The sequence below is a fragment of the Oncorhynchus nerka genome, linkage group LG4, assembly GCF_034236695.1.
Source record: "Oncorhynchus nerka isolate Pitt River linkage group LG4, Oner_Uvic_2.0, whole genome shotgun sequence".
NCBI classification, from domain to species: domain Eukaryota; kingdom Metazoa; phylum Chordata; class Actinopteri; order Salmoniformes; family Salmonidae; genus Oncorhynchus; species Oncorhynchus nerka.
The window spans coordinates 26,915,516-26,937,187 of NC_088399.1; the positions used below are offsets into that span (position 1 = coordinate 26,915,516).

A 21,672-nucleotide genomic window follows, 5' to 3' on the forward strand; every position below is an offset into this window, starting at 1 on the left:
AACAATAAATCTGTATACAACACTTTCTTCTTATCAGTCATGAGATACAGAACTTTAACACTGCCTTCACACCTCTTGTATTGTAGTGTAAGTGTAGTATGTATCAGTACAGTGTGAATGTTGTGTGTCTCAGTTTGAATGTTGTGTGTATCAGTTAGATGTTTTAAAAAAAGTTTATTTAACCTTTTATTTAACTAGGCAAGTCAATTTAGAACAAATTCTTATTTTCAATGACGGCCTAGAAACAGTGGGTTAACTGTCTTGTTCAGGGGCAGAATGACAGATTTTTACCAGGTCAGCTCGGAGATTCAATCTTGCAACCTTTCGGTTACTAGTCCAACGCTCTGAATGTTGTGTGTATCAGTGTGAATATTGTGTGTATCAGTGTGAATATTGTGTGTATCAGTGTGAATGTAAGACATGGCCCTGCAGTGGATAGCATCTGTCTTACGGGCTCCTGACAAATTCTGATATTTTGTGTGTATTTTTTACGCTGATCGTAACTTCTTTTGTACATAATGTCTCTGCCATTAATTCCTATGACCGGAAACAACTTCTGGACATCAGAACAGCGATTACTAACCTCGATTTGGACGTAAATGTCCACTTCAATGAGTCGGCAGCCCTGGACGTTACTCCGAACCAGGCCCTAATCCTCGAAAGAGGAAGCGGTGGCGAAAGACAGGCGGGGGAGGGGAGGCATCGTGATGAGACTATGTCCACTTCAATGAGTCGGCAGCCCTGGACGTTACTCCGAACCAGGCCCTAATCCTCGAAAGAGGAAGCGGTGGAGAAAGACAGGCGGGGGAGGGGAGGCATCGTGATGAGACTATGTCGGCAAACAAGCACCATTGCCCTCTGTTCAATTCTCAAATGTGTAATCAATGAAGACCAACTGGATGAGCTCCGTTCGAGACTATCCTATCAACGGGACATGAAAAACTGTAATATCCTATTTTTATCAGTCGTGGCTGAACGAGGACATGGATATACATCTCACTGTTTTTTCTATGTATCGTCTAGGCCAGATGCCAGACTTAGGCAAGACAAAGGGAGGAGGGATGTGTGTCTTTGTTAACAACAGTTGGTGAGCGATCTCTAATACTAAGGAAGTCTCAAGTTTTTGCTCACCTGAGTTAGAATACCTCATGATAAGCTGCAGATCATACTTTATACCAAGAGAGATTTCAGTTTTAAGCTCATTTTGTCACCTCTGCAACAAAACTCTACATCACCTTTACTCCACACACAGAAACACATACAAGGCCCTCATCCGCCCTCCCTTTGGCAAATCAGACCATAACTCCATCCTGCTTCCTGCTTACAAGCAAATGCTCACACAGTAAGTACCAGTAACACACTCAATACGGAAGTGGTCCAAGGAAGTGGATGTTTCACCAGCACAGATTGGAATATGTTCCTGGATTCATCAAATAACATTGAGAAGTTTATCACATCAGTCAGCAGCTTCATCAATAGCTTTGACGACGTCGTCCCCACAATGACCGTACGTACATAGCCCAACCAGAAGCCATGGATTACAGGCAACATCCGCACTGAATTTGAGGCTAGAGCTGCCACTTTCAAGATGTGGGATACTAATCCGGACGCTGAAATGAAATCCCGCTACGACCTAATCCGGGTAAACCATCAAACAGGCAAAGAGCGTCAATACAGGACTAAGATCGAATTCTACCACTCCGGCTCTGATGCTCAACAGATGTGGCAGGGCTTGCAAACTATCACATATTACAAAGAGAAACTCAGCTGTGAGCTTCCCAGCGATGTGAGTCTACCAGATGAGCTAAATGCCTTCTATGCTGGCTTCGACGCAAGCAACACTGAACCATGTATGAGTGTACCGGCTGTTCCGGACAACTGTATGATCTCCCTTTCTGTAGCCGATGTAAATAATACCTTTTAAATAGGTTCAAATTTACAAGGCCGCGGGGCCATATTGAATAACAGGATGCATACTCAGAGCATGAGCTGAGGAAGGCCCAACATTTTTTCAAAGACTACAGCCTCCCAAGCGATAGACTGTTCTCTCTGCTACAGCACGCCAAGTGGTACAATTGCTGTACTATGTCTGGAACCAAAAGAACCCTGAACAGCTTCTACTGGCAAGCCATAAGACTACAAAACAAAGCTGCTAAAAAGCTAATAAAATGGCTACCTAGACAACCTGCATTGACCCTTTCGTGAACTAACTCTCAGGCACTGACTCTACACACACTACACTACACTATATTCACTAAATGTAGTGTGTATCAGTATAGTTTGAATATAGTGTACATCAGTGTGAATGTAGTGTATATTAGTGTGAATGTAGTGTATATCAGTGTGAATGTAGTGTGTATCAGTTGTGAATGTAGTGTGTATCAGTGTGAATGTAGTGTGTATCAGTATAGTTTGAATATAGTGTATATTAGTGTGAATGTAGTGTATATTAGTGTGAATGTAGTGTGTATCAGTTGTGAATGTAGTGTGTATCAGTGTGAATGTAGTGTGTATCAGTATAGTGTGAATGTTGTCAGTGTAGATGTAGTGTGTATCAGTGTGAATGTAGTGTGTATCAGTGTGAATGTAGTGTGTATCAGTGTGAATGTAGTGTGTATAGTGTGAATGTTGTCAGTGTAGATGTAGTGTGTATCAGTGTGAATGTAGTGTGTATCAGTATAGTGTGAATGTTGTCAGTGTAGATGTAGTGTGTATCAGTGTGAATGTAGTGTGTATCAGTGTGAATGTAGTGTGTATAGTGTGAATGTTGTCAGTGTAGATGTAGTGTGTATGGGCATGGCGGATGCAGAGGTATGAGTGGGTAAAGCAGGACACAGTGAGGAGGTAATGCGGAGGGACAGTGAGGTGTGTTGGTCAGGAATGAGCCTCTCTCCACTACAAGGCTTTTACAGTCACATCACAGCTAGCACCGGGTAAATGTGGGAGTGGCTCTTATCGAATGCTGTAGCCAGCTCTCGGTTAAATCACACCTTAAATCCCTTTCCATCATCATAACCATTTGTTTTCCTATCAGGGAGGGTGAGATGGGATGGGGGGGAGCAGAACAGGAGGGAAGGAGGAAGAGGAAGTACACTTTGCCTCTGATCTCGGTGCTCCCTCTCTCTCTCTCTCTCTCTCTCTCTCTCTCTCTCTCTCTCTCACTTGTTAGTGGTAGTGTTTGGTGGTCCTCATTCATTTTATCATTTCCTCATGCTGCTGATTCCTTCCATTGTTCATGTTGACATATTATGTGTGGACACTGTGTCCTTCTCCCTCGATTATCCTCCTCTTCCTATTCCTTTATTTTCCTCTCAGCTTTCCTGACCCCTCCTCTTTCCTCCTACAGTATGTCTCCCAACTTCCTTCTCTCTCCTCTTTCTCCTTCATATTTTCCTCTTCCTTGCTCTCCTCTTCTCTCACTCCTATCCAAACCTCTGTACATCTAACCCACTCAGCTCTGATAGTCGACAAATAGTTGCACATTCAAGCCTTATTCACCTCTCCTCCCTCCTCCACTTCTTCAACCCACACCCTCCACCACTTCTTCAACCCACACCCTCCACCACTTCTTCAACCCACACCCTCCACCACTTCTTCAACCCACACCCTCCTCCACTTCTTCAACCCACACCCTCCACCACTTCTTCAACCCACACCCTCCTCCACTTCTTCAACCCACACCCTCCACCACTTCTTCAACCCACACCCTCCACCACTTCTTCAACCCACACCCTCCACCACTTCTTCAACCCACACCCTCCTCCACTTCTTCAACCCACACCCTCCACCACTTCTTCAACCCACACCCTCCTCCACTTCTTCAACCCACACCCTCCACCACCTCTTCAACCCACACCCTCCACCACTTCTTCAACCCACACCCTCCTCCACTTCTTCAACCCACACCCTCCACCACCTCTTCAACCCACACCCTCCACCACTTCTTCAACCCACACCCTCCACCAGTTCTTCAACCCACACCCTCCTCCACTTATTCAACCCACACCCTCCACCACTTCTTCAACCCACACCCTCCACCACTTCTTCAACCCACACCCTCCTCCACTTATTCAACCCACACCCTCCACCACTTCTTCAACCCACACCCTCCACCACTTCTTCAACCCACACCCTCCTCCACTTCTTCAACCCACACCCTCCACCACTTCTTCAACCCACACCCTCCACCACTTATTCAACCCACACCCTCCACCACTTCTTCAACCCACACCCTCCACCACTTCTTCAACCCACACCCTCCACCACTTCTTCAACCCACACCCTCCTCCACTTCTTCAACCCACACCCTCCACCACTTCTTCAACCCACACCCTCCTCCACTTCTTCAACCCACACCCTCCACCACTTCTTCAACCCACACCCTCCTCCACTTCTTCAACCCACACCCTCCACCACCTCTTCAACCCACACCCTCCACCACTTTTTCAACCCACACCCTCCACCAGTTCTTCAACCCACACCCTCCTCCACTTATTCAACCCACACCCTCCACCACTTCTTCAACCCACACCCTCCACCACTTCTTTAACCCACACCCTCCTCCACTTCTTCAACCCACACCCTCCTCCACTTCTTCAACCCACACCCCCCACCACTTCTTCAACCCACACCCTCCACCACTTTTTCAACCCACACCCTCCACCACTTCTTCAACCCACACCCTCCTCCACCTCTTCAACCCACACCCTCCACCACTTCTTCAACCCACACCCTCCACCACTTCTTCAACCCACACCCTCCTCCACTTCTTCAACCCACACCCCCCACCACTTCTTCAACCCACACCCTCCTCCACTTCTTCAACCCACACCCTCCACCACTGCCACCAATCCTTCCTTCCCTCTCTCTTTCTTTCTCTCTCTCTCTGTCTCCCTCCTCCCTTCTCCAGCTGCCCTTGAGCTTTTCTATTACCACATGGAAAGCACCTCGCAGCCCCTGACAAGCGCAGCGGATCGACACTAAATCAGAAATCAGTGCCAGCCGCCGATCTGAGGCACCATGAAGGTCACAGACCATCCGCCGCGGCATCTCAATCTGGAGAACAGAACAGAGCAGGAACACAGACACAACTAGAGCACACAGACACCCGACAGAGAGGTAGAGAGGGAGGTAGTTGGGTAGAGAGGGTGATAGAAGTGTAGAGAGGGAGGTAGACAGGTGAGAAGGGGAGGTAGAATGGTAGATGGGGAGGTAGAAGAGTAAAGGGGGAGGTAGAAGGGTAAAAGGGGGAGGTAGAAGGGGAGAGGGGAGGTAGAAGGGTAGAGGGGGAGGTAGAAGGGTAGATGGGGAAGGTAGAAGGGTAGAGAGGGAGGTAGAAGGAGGAGAGGGAGGTAGAAGGGCAGAGGGGGAGAGGGGGAGGTAGATGGGGATGGTAGAAGCATAGAGAGGGAAGTAGAAGGGTAGAGGAAGAGATAGACAGGGAGAGGGAGAGGTAGACATGGAGAGGGGGAGGCAGACGGAGAGAGGGGGATGTAGACATGGAGAGGGGGAGGCAGATGGAGAGAGGGGGAGGTAGACATGGAGAGGGAGGTAGATGGGGAGGCAGACGGATAGAGGGGGATGTAGACATGGAGAGGGAGGTAGATGGGAGAGGTAGACAGGAGAGGGGGAGGTAGATGGGAGAGGTAGACAGGAGAGGGGGAGGTAGACAGGAGGGGAGGCAGATGGAGAGAGGGGGATGTAGACATGGAGAGGGAGGTAGAGGGGGAGGCAGATGGGAGAGGGGGATGTAGACATGGAGAGGGAGGTAGAGGGGGAGGCAGATGGAGAGAGGGGGATGTAGACATGGAGAGGGAGGTAGAGGGGGAGGCAGATGGAGAGATGGGGATGTAGACATGGAGAGGGAGGTAGAGGGGGAGGCAGATGGAGAGAGGGGGATGTAGACATGGAGAGGGAGGTAGATGGGGAGGCAGACGGATAGAGGGGGAGGTAGATGGGGAGGCAGATGGATAGAGGGAGAGGTAGACAGGAGAGGGGGAGGTAGACAGGAGAGGGGGAGGTAGAGGGGGAGGCAGACGGAGAGAGGGGGAGGTAGACGGGAGAGGGAGAGGTAGACAGGAGGGGGCGGAGGTAGAAGCATAGAGAGGGAAGTAGAAGGGTAGAGGGGGAGGTAGAAGGGTAGAGGGGGAGGAGGAGGGGAAGGTAGAAGGGTAGAGGGGGAGGTAGAGGGGAAGGTAGAAGGGTAGAGGGGGAGGTAGAGGGGAAGGTAGAAGGGTAGAGGGGGAGGTAGAGGGAAGGTAGAAGGGTAGAGTGGGAGGTAGAGGGGAAGGTAGAAGGGTAGAGGGGGGTAGAGGGGAAGGTAGAAGGGTAGAGGGGCGTAGAGGGGAAGGTAGAAGGGTAGAGGGGGTAGAGGGGAAGTTAAAGGGTGGAGGGGGGTAGAGGGGAAGGTAGAAGGGTAGAGGGGAAGGTAGAAGGGTAGAGGGGAAGGTAGAAGGGTAGAGGGGAAGGTAGAAGGGTAGAGGGGAAAGTAGAAGGGTAGAGGGGAAGGTAGAAGGGTAGAGGGGAAGGTAGAAGGGTAGAGGGGGAGGTAGAGGGGAAGGTAGAAGGGTAGAGGGGGAGGTAGAGGGGAAGGTAGAAGGGTAGAGTGGGAGGTAGAGGGGAAGGTAGAAGGGTAGAGGGGAAGGTAGAAGGGTAGAGGGGAGGTAGAGGGGAAGGTAGAAGGGTAGAGGGGGAGGTAGAGGGGAAGGTAGAAGGGTAGAGTGGGAGGTAGAGGGGAAGGTAGAAGGGTAGAGGGGAAGGTAGAAGGGTAGATTGGGAGGTAGAGGGGAAGGTAGAAGGGTAGAGGGGAGGTAGAGGGGAAGGTAGAAGGGTAGAGGGGGAGGTAGAGGGGAAGGGTAGAGGGGGTAGAGGGGAAGGTAGAAGGGTAGAGGGAGAGGTAGAGGGGAAGGTAGAAGGGTAGAGGGGGTAGAGGGGAAGGTAGAAGGGTAGAGGGGGTAGAGGGGAAGGTAGAAGGGTAGGGGGTAGAGGGGAAGGTAGAAGGGTAGAGGGGGGTAGAGGGGAAGGTAGAAGGGTAGAGGGGGGTAGAGGGGAAGTTAAAAGGGTGGAGGGGGTAGAGGGGAAGGTAGAAGGGTAGAGGGGAGGTAGAGGGGAAGGTAGAAGGGTAGAGGGGAAGGTTGAAGGGTAGAGGGGAAGGTAGAAGGGTAGAGGGGGAGGTAGAGAGGAAGGTAGAAGGGTAGAGGGGAAGGTAGAAGGGTAGAGTGGGAGGTAGAGGGGAAGGTAGAAGGGTAGAGGGGAAGGTAGAAGGGTAGAGGGGAAGGTAGAAGGGTAGAGGGGAGGTAGAGAGGGAAGGTAGAAGGGTAGAGGGGAAGGTAGAAGGGTAGAGGGGAAGGTAGAAGGGTAGAGGGGAAGGTAGAAGGGTAGAGGGGGGAGGTAGAGGGGAAGGTAGAAGGGTAGATGTGGGGTAGAGGGGAAGGTAGAAGGGTAGAGGGGAGGTAGAGGGGAAGGTAGACAGGGAGAGGGGGAGGTAGACAGGGAGAGGGGGAGGTAGACAGGGAGAGGAGGAGGTAGATGGGAGAGGGAGAGGTAGACAGGGAGATGGAGAGGTAGACGGGAGAGGGAGAGGTAGACAGAGAGGTAGAATATAGACACAGCTAGAACACAGCAGAGCTAGCAGTCACAGAGGGAGAGATGAGGAAAGAGGGAAGGTAGAGAGCGTATAAAGACACAGCTAGAACACAGCAGAGCCAGCAGTCACAGAGGGAGAGATGAGGAAAGAGGGAAGGTAGAGAGCGTATAAAGACACAGCTAGAACACAGCAGAGCCAGCAGTCACAGAGGGAGAGATGAGGAAAGAGGGAAGGTAGAGAGCGTATAAAGACACAGCTAGAACACAGCAGAGCCATCAGTCACAGAGGGAGAGATGAGGAAAGAGGGAAGGTAGAGAGTGTATAAAGACACAGCTAGAACACAGCAGAGCCAGCAGTCACAGAGGGAGAGATGAGGAAAGAGGGAAGGTAGAGAGCGTATAAAGACACAGCTAGAACACAGCAGAGCTAGCAGTCACAGAGGGAGAGATGAGGAAAGAGGGAAGGTAGAGAGCGTATAAAGACACAGCTAGAACACAGCAGAGCCAGCAGTCACAGAGGGAGAGATGAGGAAAGAGGGAAGGTAGAGAGTGTATAAAGACACAGCTAGAACACAGCAGAGCCAGCAGTCACAGAGGGAGAGATGAGGAAAGAGGGAAGGTAGAGAGCGTATAAAGACACAGCTAGAACACAGCAGAGCCATCAGTCACAGAGGGAGAGATGAGGAAAGAGGGAAGGTAGAGAGCGTATAAAGACACAGCTAGAACACAGCAGAGCCAGCAGTCACAGAGGGAGAGATGAGGAAAGAGGGAAGGTAGAGAGCGTATAAAGACACAGCTAGAACACAGCAGAGCTAGCAGTCACAGAGGGAGAGATGAGGAAAGAGGGAAGGTAGAGAGCGTATAAAGACACAGCTAGAACACAGCAGAGCTAGCAGTCACAGAGGGAGAGATGAGGAAAGAGGGAAGGTAGAGAGCGTATAAAGACACAGCTAGAACACAGCAGAGCCAGCAGTCACAGAGGGAGAGATGAGGAAAGAGGGAAGGTAGAGAGCGTATAAAGAGGGAGATAGAGGGTAGAGGAGGAGAGGGCCAGGGGGAGATTTGGGCCAGTGGTTGTCATGCTAAGGTAATCTACAAATACTACTGAGTCACATAAACACTATCACAGAGACAATAATAAGAGTCTAATAGTGCAGTCTTTGACAGTGTTGTTTTTAGTTCAATGTCCAGTGAGACACAATATTTTAAATGAGATGAATAAACACATTCTGTGTTTTTTATTTCAAGACATATTTACCTGTATAAACACTGCATGGGTAAATAGCAAGGCAAACATGTTGGTTCAGCCATAATTCCCCAAACGCTTTCGGTATCTGTTTCCACTGAAGGATGTGCTTCTCTCCAGAGCTTCGAGTTGTTGTACACTGCCATCTAGTTGTCACAGATGAATGTGTAATTACAAGGTAACAAACAGACTGGCTACATGATGCATATACATGTTATAAAATGTTATTTCATTTTTTAAATTCCTCCCATATCGATTATTTTATAGCGTGGAAAGGGTCGAGAAAATAAATGATGTATATCTCTGCATAAATTATTGTATGAATTATGGCCAGTACAAGACCACATTTGCTTAGTGATACCGTAGAGAATGGTTGTCAACCAGGTAACTATAGCATTAACATCACACAAAACAGTTAGCCAGCTATTACTAAGGATGAGGAACAGGCAGAACAATAATACCAATTTGTCGACAGGTCTTTGCGAAGTTGCGTTTCCGTTTTTCACGTTTTCATTAATATGTCCATCCTGCGCTTCCGTAGTTAGCTACTGTCACATGAATGTTTTGTTGCGAAAGCTCAGCTTGACAGTTTCATGTCAAATTTCACGGGTCTTGGTTTGCCAGCTGGATCTCAAGTGGCAGATTTCCCTACTAAATAACAACGAGATATCCCCGACAGCTATTTTAAAGGCGTCAAGACGACCGTGATCTGGGAACGTCTCACGCCAAATGATTGTTAAGGCAAGATATAATCACATTCTCTGCTTGCTAACCTGAATTAGCTTGTCAGAATTGTTTACATGCAGGGGTCAGCTGTTTGTCATCAACAACAGCAATTGCATATTGTGCCATGGTGCAACTTCTGACATCTGTCGTCTCCTTGTCATCAGAATCTCCTGCATAGCCATTAGCCAGTCATGCTGCGATGGATACTCGGTGGTCGGGAAGCACAGGGGTCTGTCGAGGTAATAGCTGGCTAACTGTTTTGTGTGATGTTAATGCTATAGTTACCTGGTTGTGGTCTTGTACTGGCTATAATTCTTACTATAATCTGTGCAGAGATATACATCATTCATTTTCTCGACCCTTTCCATGCTTTTCTCACTATACTTCTCTTATGTGATTGAATTCACTGAGTGGCTTTTCAACCTGCTGTCTCATTTTTATCCCTTATGTGTGCAGAAAAACCCTGTGCTATTCATTGGGGAGGAACAGCCCAAAAACTGGTTCACTGAACTGCAGGTGCTAAAAGGACATTTTGACATTGTTCGATTTCTGGTGCAGATTGATGACTTCAGGTAAGCACCTCTCCTCTCTCTCTCTCTCTCTCTCTGCCTCTCTCTCTCTCTCTCTCTGCTCTCTACCATCTGCTGGACTCTATCTCTCAGTGTGATTGACAGCAGATCCTCTCCAAAGCAAACTTACAGAGCGTGACAAGAGCTTAATCATCACCATTGCTGGACTGTGTGTGTGTGTTTGATCTTCTCCTCAACAAATCTTTACTGGGTTGTGTGTATTTTATACTGTATGTGTGCGGTTACTCTATAGTTTACCCCTTTCCTTAACCCCCGCCTCCTACACACCTGCTACCCCACCTGCTCTTCCACCCCCCACTGACCACTGAATACATAGTTAACAGCCTTCACAGGTAATGCATTGCTTGGTGGAAGCATGCTGCGTGCTACTATGGTACAGTGGGTTTGCATAAGTGGTCTCATAAGTGCTTTCTAGCTGATCTGAGCTGTGTGTGTGTGTGTGTGTGTGTGTGTGGAGTTGGGTGGGTCCGGCAGAGCTTCACGCCTCGTCTACCTCAGTAATGACCCCCTCCTCTGGGCCTCGTCCTCTCCAGACAGGCCAGCAGCCGAGGGCAGGGGCCGGAACATTCTCACCAGATTGCTTTTCAAGTCCCAAAATGTATCCTTTTCCAGCCCTCGTTTGCTGGAAAGACAGTTCCTTTTCTCTTCTTTCTTCTATCTCATCCTTTACTCTTTCTGATCCTCTCATCCTGTAGGTTGGTTGTAAATGGGTAGGGGTCAGAGGTCAGGGAAAGGAGCTAAGCCCGAGGACAGGTGTTTTTAAGATCCCAGGGGAGTTAGTGGATTTTGTGGACAGTAGCTTACTCTCTGTTTCACTGAAACACATCCTTCTGGTTCAGTCATTTGGAGTTGATACATGTTTTTTCTCATTCATACCTGAAGAGTATTGGGTAATTATCACCATCATGCTTTGTTTTTAGCTGTGCTTTTAGGTGAGTAGCAGGACTGTAAGCAGGACCAGTGTTTTGTCATGTCATAAGTAGACATTGTTGTTTCCCAGGTTTGCGTCTGCAGGAGACGATGGTCTGGTGTTGGTGTGGAACGTTGAGGTGAGCCATTTGTCTGGGAGGGGAGATCGAGGGGGGATGTAGGAACATATAAACATCCAACGGCTTTGAGCAAAAGCTGGGTAGACGGAGGGCATGTTGTCCGGTCCTCTGGCAGTCTCTATGGGGGTGCCACAGGGTTCAATTCTCTGGCCGACTCTTTTCTCTGTATATATGAATGATGTCGCTCTTGCTGCAGGTGATTCCCTGATCCACCTCTACGCAGACGACACCATTCTGTATACTTCTGGCCCTTTCTTGGACACTGTGCTATCTAACCTCCAAACGAGCTTCAACGCCATACAACACTCCTTCCGTGGCCTCCAACTGCTCTTAAACGCTAGTAAAACCAAATGCATGCTTTTCAACCGTCGCTGCCTGCACCCACACGCCTGACCAGCATCACCACCCTGGATGGCTCCGACCTAGAATATGTGGACATCTATAAGTACCTAGGTGTCTGGCTAGACTGAACTCTCCTTCCAGACTCATATCAAACATCTCCAATCCAAAATCAAATCTAGAATCGGCTTTCTATTTCGCAACAAAGCCTCCTTCATTCACGCCGCCAAACTTACCCTAGTAAAACTGACTATCCTACCGATCCTCGACTTCGGCGATGTCATCTACAAAATTGCTTCCAATACTCTACTCAGCAAACTGGATGCAGTTTATCACAGTGCCATCCGCTTTGTCACTAAAGCACCTTATACCACCCACCACTGCGACTTGTATGCTCTAGTCGGCTGGCCCTCGCTACATATTCGTCGCCAGACCCACTGGCTTCAGGTCATTTACAAGTCATTGCTAGGTGAAGCTCTGCCTTATCTCAGTTCACTGGTCACGATGGCAACACCCACCCGTAGCACGCGCTCCAGCAGGTTAATATCACTGATCATCCCTAAAGCAAACACCTCATTTGGCCGCCTTTCCTTCCAGTTCTCTGCTGCCTGTGACTGGAACGAATTGAAAAAATCTCTGAAGCTGGAGACTTTTATCTCCCTCACCAACTTTAAACATCTGCTATCTGAGCAGCTAACCGATGTACATAACTGTACATAGTCCATCAGTAAATAGCCCACCCAATTTACCTACTTCATCCCCATACTGTTTTTATTTATTTACTTTTCTGCTCTTTTGCACACCAGTATCTCTACCTGCATATATGACCATCTGATCATTTATCACTCCAGTGTTAATCTGCTAAAATTGTAATTATTCGCCTACCTCCTCATGCCTTTTGCACACAATGTATATAGACTCTTTTTTTTTTTTTTTTCCTACTGTGTTATTGACTTGTTTATTGTTTACTCCATGTGTAACTCTGTGTTGCTGTCTGTTCACACTGCTATGCTTTATCTTGGCCAGGTCGCTGTTGTAAATGAGAACTTGTTCTCAATTAGCCTACCTGGTTAAATAAAGGTGAAAAAAAAGAAAAAGAATTTGAAACGATAAAGCTAGAATAAAGGGTAGTAGTGTTTTAGTAACACCAATAGGTGGCAGTGTTGTGAATATATTTTGAATAATACGAATTGTCGTGTGTGTGTGTGTGTGTGTGTGTGTGTGTGTGTGTGTGTGTTTGTGTTCTCAGACAGGAGACAGGCTGCTGGAACTAAGGGGTCACTCCCAGCAGATAACAGCCATGACAGCCTACACACACACCAGTGGAGAGAACACACACACCTCCCTCATCACAGCTTCCTCGGACCGCACCCTCAGTGTATCCTTACACACACACACACACACACACACACACACACACACACACACACATAGAACCCTGTTGTTGTGTTTCCTGAGTGTTGTGGTTCAGCTGTGGGACCCAGAGACAGGCAACAGGGTTCAGACCGTCTCAGACCTCCAGTCCTCTGTCAAGGTATGTTCATCTGCTTTTCATCTGTTGGCAACACTTGCAACTCGTTACCATAGGTTACCTAGTGCTGTGTTCTTTTTCAAGTTCCAACTTTTTATTGTCATGTGCACAGTGAAGTACAGTGAAATGCCTTTCTTGCTCTTTCGCAACAATGCAGTAGTACATATTAGTAGTACTATAAAACAGTCAAGTAGAACTAAAACACACAAGAAATAGAAATAAGAAGAACATGAAAAGTAAGCAAGCTATATACAGGGTCAGTTCCAATACCATATTTACAATGTGCAGGGATCCTGGATCGATAGAGGTATCAGGATATATGATAAACAGAGTAGCAGCAGTGTATATGATGATTGCATATGAGTGTGTGGGTGAGTGTATTGGAGCGTGACTGTGTTGAATGTACATAGAGAAAATGCAAAAGGTCAATGTAGATAGTCCGTGTAGCCATTTTGTTAGCTGTTTAGCACTCTTATGGCTTGGGGAGAGAAGCTATCTTTGTTACCGAGTCCCAATGAAAGTAATTTTTTATATTTTACCTTCATTTAACTAGGCAAGTCAGTTAAGAACAAATTCTTATTTTCAATGACGGCCTAGGAACAGCGGGTTAACTGCCTTGTTCAGGGGCAGATCGACAGATTTGTCAGCTCTGGGATTTGATCTTGCAACCTTTCGGTTACTAGTCCAACGCTCTAACCACTAGGCTACCCTGCCGCTCTAACCTCTAGGCTACCCTGCCGCTCTATCCGCTAGGCTACCCTGCCGCTCTAACCGCTAGGCTACCCTGCCGCTCTGACCGCTAGGCTACCCTGCCGCTCTGACCGCTAGGCTAACCTGCCGCTCTGACCGCTAGGCTACCCTGCCGCTCTGACCGCTAGGCTAACCTGCCGCTCTGACCGCTAGGCTAACCTGCCGCTCTGACCGCTAGGCTAACCTGCCGCTCTGACCGCTAGGCTAACCTGCCGCTCTGACCGCTAGGCTAACCCGCCGCTCTGACCACTAGGCTACCCCGCCGCTCTGACCACTAGGCTAACCCGCCGCTCTGACCACTAGGCTACCCCGCCGCTCTGACCACTAGGCTACCCTGCCGCTCTGACCACTAGGCTACCCGCCGCCCTGCGTAATGTCTTATGTAATTACCTTTATCATGTAGTGTCTAAAATATCTGGTCATTTCAGTCATTTCAAAAGAAAGTGATGAATGTTTTGTTGCTTAAATATGTTTTTATTGAACACATACAAGAAAGAAAACAAGATATACAGAACAAGTAAACAGAAAGCAGAGGGCAGATGCCACCCCCCATAATTTGGTAGAGGGAACTTTGTTCCTTTTCCAAAACAACAAGATATTTTTTTGTTGTTGCCGAAATGAGACTAAGAGATGAGTTGTTTTGGGGGCTTGGTTAATCATTTGAGGGTTTCTGACACTCCCTTCTATATAAAAATCCTCTATGGTATTGATCCCTAGTTCTCCCGATCGCGCAAAGGTGTTATCAAGGTTAGAGGGGACAAAGTACTTATTCTTCGCAGTAGGGAGCAGAATGATATTGGTATAAGGTCAAAATGGAACTTAGATACGGACTGTGCTGTGTGTACTAGGATTGTTACCATAAAGTGACATCTCCAAATTGACGGGACAAAATCACAGCGTCAATAGAAGAAGGGCAGCTACCCTCACGCTCCATACCAAGCCAGCTGCGTCATCCAGACAAAACAGAAGAGCACAGAGGTTAGCGGACCAATAGTCAAATACACTGCTCAAAAAAATAAAGGGAACACTTAAACAACACAATGTAACTCCAAGTCAATCACACTTCTGTGAAATCAACCTGCCCACTTAGGAAGCAACACTGATTGACAATACATTTCACATGCTGTTATGCAAATGGAATAGACAACAGGTGGAAATTATATGCAATTAGCAAGTCACCCCCAATAAAGGAGTAGTTCTGCAGGTGGTGACTACAGACCACTTCTCAGTTCCTATGCTTCCTGGCTGATGTTTTGGTCACTTTTGAATGTTGGCGGTGCTTTCACTCTAGTGGTAGCATGAGACGGAGTCTACAACCCACACAAGTGGCTCAGGTAGTGCAGCTCATCCAGGATGGAACATCAATGCGAGCTGTGGCAAGAAGGTTTGCTGTGTCTGTCAGCGTAGTGTCCAGAGCATGGAGGCGCTACCAGGAGACAGGCCAGTACATCAGGAGACGAGGAGGAGGCCAACAACCCAGCAGCAGGACCACTACCTCCGTCTTTGTGCAAGGAGGAGCAGGAGGAGCACTGCCAGAGCCCTGGAAAATGTCCTCCAGCAGGCCACAAATGTGCATGTGTCTGCTCAAACGGTCAGAAACAGACTCCATGAGGGTGGTATGATGGCCCGACGTCCACAGGTGGGGGTTGTGCTTACAGTCCAACACCGTGCAGGACGTTTGGCATTTGCCAGAGAACACCAAGATTGGCAAATTCGCCACTGGCGCCCTGTGCTCTTCACAGATGAAAGCAGGTTCACACTGAGCACGTGACAGACGTGACAGTCTGGAGACGCCGTGGAGAACGTTCTGCTGGCTGCAACATCCTCCAGCATGACCGGTTTGGTGGTGGGTCAGTCATGGTGTGGGGTGGCATTTCTTTGGGGGACCGCACAGCCCTCCATGTGCGTGCCAGAGGTAGCCTGACTGCCATTAGATACCGAGATGAGATCCTCAGACCCCTTGTGAGACCATATGCGGTTGCGGTTGGCCCTGGGTTCCTCCTAATGCAAGACAATGCTAGACCTCATGTGACTGGAGTGTGTCAGCAGTTCCTGCAAGAGGAAGGCATTGATGCTATGGACTGGCCCGCCCGTTCCCCAGACCTGAATCCAATTGAGCACATTTGGGACATCATGTCTTGCTCCATCCACCACCTCATCAGGAGCATGCCCAGGCGTTGTAGGGAGGTCATACAGGCACGTGGAGGCCACACACACTACTGAGCCTCATTTTGACTTGTTTAAAGGACATTACATCAAAGTTGGATCAGCCTGTAGTGTGGTTTTCCACTTTAATTTTGAGTGTCACTCCAAATCCAGACCTCCATGGGTTGATACATTTGATTTCCATTGATACTTTTTGTGTGATTTTGTTGTCAGCACATTCAACTATGTAAAGAAAAAAGTATTTAATACAAATATTTCATTCATTCAGATCTAGGATGTGTTATTTTAGTGTTCCCTTTATTTTTTTGAGCAGTGTATAACATTTGGGGTAGACAATCCTTCCATCTTGGACTTCCAGAGGTGTTTTTACTACTCCTGTGTGTTTTATAATCCCAGATGAATGGATTGATAATTGTGTCCAGTTGTTTATGAAAGGATTTAGGTATGAATACCGGGATGTTCTGGAATAGGTAAAGCAGTTGCGGGAGGAAGACCATTTTAATGGCATTAATTCTTCCGAGCAGGGAAATTCAATTGGAAGAGTTCTCCAAAATTGTACGTTTGCAGTTGTCTAAAAAAACAACACTATTTTGCTCAAAAAACATTTTTCTACTCTTAAGTGTGTACATTGCTGTATTTATATGTGGGATATTATTTTTCAGCAAGAGAAGTTCATGGAGTGTGCGTCTTTAAATGTTAATTTGGGAGGGGGTTGCTAGGGGCAACAGTGCTGTTCCATATCTTTCCCTCACCTGTTTTCACCATCTAGCATACTGTTTCTACATATACAGTCAGTTCAGGTTATATTTAGACATACTGTCTTTTTATGTCTGTGAACTCCACTATTAATTCAAATATTTGCAATTTATTTTTTATTTTATTTAACCAGGTAGGCAAGTTGAGAACAAGTTCTCATTGACAACTGCGACCTGGCCAAGATAAAACAAAGCAGTGCGACACAAACAACACAGAGTTACACATGGAATAAACAAACATACAGTCAATAACACAATAGAAAAATCAAAGTCTATATACAGTGTGTGCAAATGGTGTGAGGAGGTAAGGTAATAAATAGGCCATTGTAGCGACGTAATTATAATTTAGCAAACGAACACTGGAGTGATAGATGTGCAGATGATGATGTGCAAGTAGAGATACTGGTGTGTAATAATGTAAATAAAAACAATATGGGGATGAGGTGGATAGATTGGTTAGGCTGGTAATTAGTCTCCATAGGTTGATAATGACTGATACCCTTCTCCAAGTGATTCTATTGTTTAGGTGGAGATATAATTGTGTGGGTGTGGGTGGGTACGTGTGTACTCTTATCGTTCTATCTCTGTTAGTGTCTGCTGGTGTTGGAGCGGTTATGTGTGTGGGGGTGGGTGGGTGGGTGGGTACGTGTGTACTCTTATCGTTCTATCTCTGTTAGTGTCTGCTGGTGTTGGAGCGGTTATGTGTGTGGGTGTGGGTGGGTGGGTGGGTACGTGTGTACTCTTATCGTTCTATCTCTGTTAGTGTCTGCTGGTGTTGGAGCGGTTGTGGGTGTGGGTGGGTGTGGGTGGGTACGTGTGTACTCTTATCGTTCTATCTCTGTTAGTGTCTGCTGGTGTTGGAGCGGTTATGTGTGTGGGTGGGTGGGTGGGTGGGTGGGTACGTGTGTACTCTTATCGTTCTATCTCTGTTAGTGTCTGCTGGTGTTGGAGCGGTTATGTGTGTGGTGTGGGTGGGTGGGTGGGTACGTGTGTACTCTTATCGTTCTATCTCTGTTAGTGTCTGCTGGTGTTGGAGCGGTTATGTGTGTGGGTGTGGGTGTGGGTGGGTACGTGTGTACTCTTATCGTTCTATCTCTGTTAGTGTCTGCTGGTGTTGGAGCGGTTATGTGTGTGGGTGTGGGTGTGGGTGGGTGGGTGGGTGGGTGGGTACGTGTGTACTCTTATCTTTCTATCTCTGTTAGTGTCTGCTGGTGTTGGAGCGGTTATGTGTGTGGGTGTCGGGAGGAAATGAGTTGTGTGTGTGGAACAGAGACTTCCAGCTGCAGTGTCAGAGCCAGCACCACGACGACACAGGTAATAACACAGAGATCATGTTAGGATACATTCATTCATAATGCACTATTCACACATTAACCTCATGGTACACAGAGAAACCAGGATTACGGTTCAGTTGCCACAAAAGGGAGCAAACATTTTTAAAGGAAGGGAGTACTGCTTGATCTTGTCCATTTAGCACCACCTTTTCTTTCCATTGGTGCTTATTTATGTATTTTAATCTCATATATGAAGGGATTCAATGTTAGTCTTGTGTTGTGTCTCAAGGAATCAGTGCCATGGTGGAGTTGCCTAAGAACTGTATAGCAGCAGCTATGGACAAAGATATAGGTGAGTAGTAATAGTAACCATGGTTGTAGTCCTGTATTCTTTATGAACCTTTGTGTTGTCCATGTTTCTCTTTTGAACTAAGGTAAACACCCTCTCCCTCCCTCTGTGTAGTGATTTTCAGGCTGACCATGTCCACAGGGTCCCGGTTGTCTGTGGCAGAGGTCAGACGTCTATCTGACCACCAGGACAGCATCCACGCTCTCATCAACATCAATGGTCAGCCTTTATCTCTTCGTCATCTCACATTTACATTTGACATGTTAGTCATTCAGCAGATGCAATCATTTCAAGATAGCAAGGTGAGACAACCAAGTATCACTGTCGTAGTAAGTACATTTTCCTCAATAAAGAAGTTATATGGATATGACCTAGCAGGTCTGATAGAGAGATCACTTTGCTGATGTCAAATACACTGAGTGTATATGACATCAGTAAGGACACCTTCCTAATATTGAGTTGCACCCCTCTCCCTCCCTCTTGCCTTCAGAACAACCTCAATTCATCGGGGTATGGACTCTACAAAGTGTCAAAAGTGTTCCACAGGGATGCTGGCCCATTTTTGTCTCAAACTTCCCACGGTTGTGTCAAGTGGGCTGGATGTCCTTTGCGTGGAGGACCATTCTTGATACACACATGAAACTGTTGAGCGTGACAAATACACAATCAAAGTGGTGTTCTTGGCACCTACTACCATACCCTTTTCAAAGGCACTTAAATATTTAGTCTTGGTCATTCACCCTCTGAATGGCACACATACACAATCCATGTCTCAAGGCTTAGAAATCCTTCTTTAACCTGTTTCCTCCCCTTCATCTACACTGATTGAAGAGACATCAATAAGGGATCATAGCTTTCTCCTGGATTCACCTGGTCAGTCTTCAGTATGTCTTGGAAAGAGCAGGTGTCCTTAATGCTTTGTACACTCAGTGTATATTTCAGGTTGACTTGGTTTAACTTAAACTGAAGCTAAACTTTGACTGGGCAGTCTGGGATTTGAATTTCTGAGGTTCTACTTCACAAATTCTAACGCTATGGTATTTTCCTCCTACTCTTCCTCCTCTACCGCTTCCTTTTCAGATGGCCTATTTGCCAGTGGGTCCCATGTTGGCGAGCTGATCCTGTGGGACGCTGTTGATTGGACGATTATGGCCTATGAGCACATCCTGTGGGAGGAGTCTCAGACCGACACCCAGGCTGAGATCCGATTGGCCGCTCCGAAACCCAGTGAGATGTCCATCCAACAGCTGACATCCGATGGAGAGGTGAGTACCCAAAGTGTTTTGACATGGTGAGATTATTTTAGGTTGAAAGTTAGTGTTGTTAATCAAGTCAAGTCAACTGGTATTTAAGGTGCATTATCACAAGGTCTCAATACACTACAAATGAATGATCTTTTATCACCTCTTCCTCCCTAGCTGATGGTGGCTGCAGTGGGCAGTGGTCTGTATGTGTACAGCGTCATCACTAAGAGTGTTGTGGCCTACAGGAAGACAGCCCACGACTCCAACGTACTACACACCATGCTGCTGCCTGATGGGTAATCAAATCACACCTGCTCTTATTAAGAGACCCACTGTTTGCTGTTCCCAAGCTCTTTATCTCAGCCACAACAATGTTATCAAACATAATGGTCTTTATCAGGTTTCACACGTTACCTGTGTTCTCTCTTCTGTAAGGTACATGTGTGTCACACTGCAGTGTTTTTATAGATTTCTTATAGTGTGTCTGTGTGTTGCAGGGGGCTGATGTCGTGCTCCGAGGATGGCAGTGTGAGGATTTGGGAGATGCAGGACCTCCTGTTACCTGCAGAACCAGCCTCTGCAGGTGAGTCGTACACACACACACAGACCCAGCGGAGTCAGTGTAGTGGTGGGATCAAAGGAGGGCTAGACAGACTATGGCAGTGATGTCACTAGCCTAGGCTAGCGTCTATACTAATCCTACACAGCTGCCTTTGAAGTGGATTGGAGCGCTCCTCTGAGTCTGAGCTGTGGTCCTTTCTTTCCCTCGCTTTCTCGTTCTGTTCATCCATCACTTCACCGCAGCTCAGAGTCTGTCAGTGTGATGCCTCCTTCTTGAAGCACTGTCATCAGTCAGCGAACACACACACTCAGCCAAATCACATTTCCTGAGTTGGTTTTTCTTTTTGCACTTCCACTGTAATTTATAAGGAAGGGAAATATAATTTTGGTCTTTTGGGATTTTTATGGCCATTTTATTGTCCATATTAAGATAAATGTTTTCATGTGAAAAAATGTGACAAGCCCCTAGGGCCAGGCGGTCTACAGTCACGTCTTATTGGATGGTTGTGGAATGTTTCTCATCCCAGAGCTGTGCCCACTGCTTGACATCTCGTGGTGATGACGTCGTGGCTGATAGAGTCCATGTGCCAAACCTGTCTGGTTGCCGAGTCCATCTGAAAAGTCACAGCATCAGCTTTCTATTAAAATCTCTCTCTGTCTCTCTCTTCTCTCTCTCTCCATCCTCCAGGGTTCTTTGGGATGTGGACTTTCGGCAGGTCCAATAAGCAGGCGGGGCCTCCTGTGAAGAAGGTTCTTGAACTCCCCAGTCTCAGAACATTGGAACTGACGGGCGACCTGATTGGACACTCAGGGGCCGTGCAGGTATGATGTCACGTAATAATCAACTGACAACATATAGACAAATATCCTATCCTATTTATACATGTTACCATTTCTGTGTATTTGTGTGTTTTTGCTTGCGTGTCCTCTCCAGATGTTTGTGAGTTTTGGGGAGAAGGGTCTGGTAACATGTTCTACAGACCACCTGCTGATTGCATGGAAGAACAGAGAGAGAGAGTCTCACCTCCGCAGTCTCGCCCTCTTCAGGAAACTGGAGGAGAACGGGGGACTCTGACCCCCCACCCCCACCTGTCAGTCACTAACACCATTATTTATGATTTTACAGAACACTTTCTACTGGAAGTTAAGGTTTTAAAGAGGGGTGGAATGTATTTGTTCCTAGGTGTTGTTATTTCACTGTCTGAGGTTCATGGATGTGTCTATATATATATATATATATATGTGTGTACAATGTGATGGATATTTCTTACCATGTTTGTTGGTTTAGTGATTTTACAATGTGTGAAATTCTGTGTGTTTCAAGTCTTCAATTTTAATCTGATGTTCTTATATATGCCTGTCTTCAAGTTGGTCACACATTTATTTGCCAAATGTCTGTATGGTTATTTGAACTATTTTTACCCCACACTTGCTTGTTTTTTAAAGCCTAAAAATAATGTCACAAATTAAAGATACAACTGGTCACAAACACCATATTGCAGGATATG

General features: G+C 47.0%; 1 protein-coding gene across 2 annotated transcripts; it reads left to right on the forward strand.

Moving 5' to 3' along the window:
- The first annotated feature begins 9,369 nt into the window (after positions 1-9,369).
- On the forward strand, positions 9,370-21,655 carry wdr41 (WD repeat domain 41). 2 transcript variants are annotated; one of them, XM_065017407.1, is made up of 14 exons: positions 9,370-9,571; positions 9,721-9,795; positions 10,013-10,128; positions 11,147-11,195; positions 12,784-12,912; positions 13,006-13,068; positions 17,939-18,050; positions 18,300-18,362; positions 18,474-18,578; positions 19,440-19,624; positions 19,778-19,899; positions 20,101-20,186; positions 20,853-20,986; positions 21,099-21,655. In XM_065017407.1, the coding sequence occupies exons 2-14, from the start codon at positions 9,748-9,750 to the stop codon at positions 21,237-21,239; spliced, it is 1,353 nt and encodes a 450-aa protein (XP_064873479.1). In that variant the 5' UTR covers positions 9,370-9,571; positions 9,721-9,747; the 3' UTR covers positions 21,240-21,655. The 2 variants fall into 2 exon arrangements, with proteins under 2 accessions (XP_064873479.1, XP_064873480.1); XM_065017408.1 differs by lacking the exons at positions 9,370-9,571; positions 9,721-9,795 and having other exon boundaries at positions 10,039-10,128; positions 10,680-11,195.
- Positions 21,656-21,672: the final 17 nt, after the last annotated feature.

What these genes read in the sequence shown, in the direction of transcription:
- wdr41 (XM_065017407.1), top strand. Translation starts at nt 9,748, where the DNA reads ATGCTGCGATGGATACTCGGTGGTCGGGAAGCACAGGGGTCTGTCGAG. An exon ending in CCAGCACCACGACGACACAG is followed by an intron (nt 18,051 to 18,299) that starts GTAATAACACAG and finishes TTGTGTCTCAAG; the next exon opens with GAATCAGTGCCATGGTGGAG. An exon ending in AGCTATGGACAAAGATATAG is followed by an intron (nt 18,363 to 18,473) that starts GTGAGTAGTAAT and finishes CCCTCTGTGTAG; the next exon opens with TGATTTTCAGGCTGACCATG.